The sequence below is a fragment of the Rhagoletis zephyria genome, unplaced genomic scaffold (genome assembly GCF_001687245.7).
Source record: "Rhagoletis zephyria isolate East Lansing unplaced genomic scaffold, Rhagoletis_zephyria_1.1 Rzeph_scaffold_00962, whole genome shotgun sequence".
Classification (NCBI taxonomy): domain Eukaryota; kingdom Metazoa; phylum Arthropoda; class Insecta; order Diptera; family Tephritidae; genus Rhagoletis; species Rhagoletis zephyria.
In genome coordinates this window covers 51,454-54,664 of record NW_016158046.1, presented here as the reverse complement: position 1 = coordinate 54,664, position 3,211 = coordinate 51,454, and the positions used below count along the sequence as shown (strand labels likewise).

At 41.1% G+C, this 3,211-nt stretch overlaps 1 protein-coding gene across 1 annotated transcript; it reads right to left on the bottom strand.

The window, feature by feature from the left end:
* Positions 1–513: 513 nt before the first annotated feature.
* On the bottom strand, positions 514–1,250 carry Cpr78Cb (Cuticular protein 78Cb). The gene has a single exon (XM_017615123.1). It carries the CDS (start codon positions 1,160–1,162, stop codon positions 815–817), a length of 348 nt encoding a protein of 115 aa, XP_017470612.1. The 5' UTR covers positions 1,163–1,250; the 3' UTR covers positions 514–814.
* Positions 1,251–3,211: the final 1,961 nt, after the last annotated feature.

Here is a 3,211-nt window from a genome sequence, read left to right as displayed (position 1 = left end):
GCTGGACATCTTCTACCAACACAAGTTATATTGGTGTTACAGTTCATTTTATTGACAAAAACATAAGGCGTTTGTTTCTCAGCTCTTGTTGTTGTGTTGTGTTGACAAGGGTTTTAGAATAAAAAATAAATGACGATTTTGTTATTTGTTTACATAAATTGTTAAACGTGTACATGTAAAAAAAAGTAAATTCAGATGTTGCCTGCGCTTTCCTGTCTACAAAGATTAATCGCTGTACATAATACAAAGTACGATACTGGTAGCCACGGCTACTAGATCAGCAACTAAATAGACACCAGTCACCATACATAATTAAGATTGTTAGAAGATTTGTGTTTTAACTTTAATTGCTTTGCTTTTATAATAAATAATAAATAATTAAGTGAACGAAATTGTGCACTTACCATTTTTTACTTTATACACTTACCGATTATTTACCTTTGTAGATGTGAGATATACATATCGAGCCCTAACCGCCAAAATAACGTAAGCGAAATTTTTTTCAACAAAATTTTGAAAAAAATGTCGCTTTCGTTATTTTGGCGGTTAGGGCTCGATATGTTCTTTTCAAGATTTTCGAAGTGAAAGGCAAATAAGATTTCGCTATATGTGTGTATATTTATACGTATACATACGTACATATGTATATGTATTTAGATAACCCTAGTGTGTATGTGCGTATATTAAAATGACAATTCGCTTAAGTAAAATTATGTCTAAATATAATTTGTGATACTTATAATGGTCTTTTAACTTTTAATGATTAAATATATTTACTGTGTAAGTATAAAATAAATGTATAAAATATTTCATTCTATTTTAACATTCGATAACGACCACGATCCTCATCATTCGGATGTTTGCTTATATACTCTAGCGAGCGGAGTATATAGTCTGGTATTGGTGGTGGTCTGGGTATGTGACGTCCAACTGCATGGAATCCCAATTCGTCAGCAATGTAACGCACTTCGATCGGTATGCCTTCGGGGGACATATAGCTGTAGATACCTATCGCCTCAATAGCGCTACCAGCGGCCTGTACGGAAATACCGTTACTCGTTTCATATGCATACCTATAGATGCCTAAGTCATCGGCCGGTGCTACTTGAAATAGAGTGATGGAGGCATCCGAATCGTCAGGTTGAGCAGCTTGCACCATCATGCCAATGGGATCGGTGATGATGCCCACAAGGAACAACACTAAAAAGACACACTGTGTTTTGTTAAGAATGATATGTATACATACATATATGCGTAAAAATTAAAAATTAAAAATTAAAAAGGTTTTTTTGGTTTAAACTAAAAACCGAATTTTGTTAAAGTTGGATATCTCTTTCATCCAGTTTTCACATTTCTCTCTTTCTAAGCATGAACATAGAGTAGGATTAATATGGAGATGATTTCGAAGGCGGCTACGACGATCAATACGAAGAACAACACGACGAAAAATACGAACAGGAATACAAAGACTTATACGAGGGTGAATACGAAAACGCTTTGAAGACGGATATGAAGGTGAAGGTGGAGTCTAATACGAAGACAAGTGCGAATATAAAGGGGATGCGAGAACGAAAATGAAAACGAATACGAAACTAGCCACTTACGAGGCCACTAAGAGGCATTAAAGAGCCTCAAAAAGTGTCTGAAATGATTCATATATGAGGCCAAACATTTTCTAAAAAGAGTCCAATATGAGCCGTATATAAGGCCAATAAGAGTACAATATGACTCATACTAAGGTTCATTTGATGTACAAATTTAAGTTCATATAAGTCGATCTTCGGAGGAAGGTAAACACGGATTCTTAAATGAGCGTAAAGGCTCCGAAATAGGACTCCTTAAATACTCTTTTATCACTCCAAATGTTTGCTGGGGAAGAGGGAAAAAACATTGGGACCCTTAAAAAAAAACAGAAAGCAGCCGAACTTCGGCAGTAATAGGCCCTTCAGAATGGGTACTTTTACGTCGATAACGGAAAAGTATGTTCCGTATGCGGAAGTCCACGTAAGTTGGGAAAACTTTTGACTGCCATTCACCTGGGAGTGTCCAGAAGTGATTCTTGTGCGTACAGTTCAAATCGCAGCTCACAACGCCCGGATATTTAAATCCACGTATCCTCTAGGTAGCGACCAAACACCCGTTTGGGAGCGAGCTAAAGTGAGACGTTAAAACCCCGCCCAATGAAAACAAATATACAGCCTCGGATGAGACCCCCTTTTGCTGACGACGACCACGGTAAACGTATAAAGGATATGATTTAAGGGTATGCACCTGGAATATCCGGACCCTTAATGGGGAAGGTGCCTCTGCCCGGCTGGTCGATGTCCTCGGGAAGACAAAGGCTGACATCACCGCCATCCAAGAAATGCGATAGACGGGGTAAGGCAAGGTGAGCGGGAAGCCTTGCGACGTATACTACAGTTGCCACGTAAAGGAGCGCAAATTCGGTGTTGGATTCGTGGTAGAAGAGAGACTCCGTCGCGGAGTACTGGAGTTCACCCCGGTGGACGAACGTCTAGCCATAATCCGCATCAAAGCTAGATTTTTCAACATCTCGCTGATCTGCGCCCATGCCCCGACGGAAGAGAAGCGTCCAAGGATCTCTTCTATGAGCGCTTGGATCGTACATATGAGCGCTGCCCCCGACACGATATCAAAATCGTGGGCAAGAAAGGGATCTTTGGCGCCACTGTCGTAAATTCCGTCCGATAATGGACTGAGGCTGATCGATTTCGTCGGGGCCCGAAACATGGTATTATGTAGTACTAGGTTCCAGCATAAAAATATCCATCAAGCTACATGGCTGTCTCCAGATCGAAGAGAAGAGAAACCAAATCGCTCATGTTGCGATAGACGGAAGGCATGCTTCCAGTGTTTTAGACGTACATACACTCCGAGGGCCAAACATCGACTCGAACCACTGTCTTGTTGCAGCCAAGATACGCACCCGCCTCTGCGCAGCAAAAACTGTGTGCCCAACAATGCAAGGAAAGCTTAACGTCGTCGAAAAGCTGCAATCACAACAGACGGCCAATTTATTCGCCACTCGACTCTCACACCTATTCTCTGAGAGCACTCTCCAACACACCGACATAAACGAGCAGTTGAACTACATTTCCCGCTCATTAAGTACCGCCGCCGAAGTAGTCGGATTTCAACGAGCTGCAGAGAAAAAAGATGCCGCCTGCTGCCTACAGAAGGAAGCGAGACG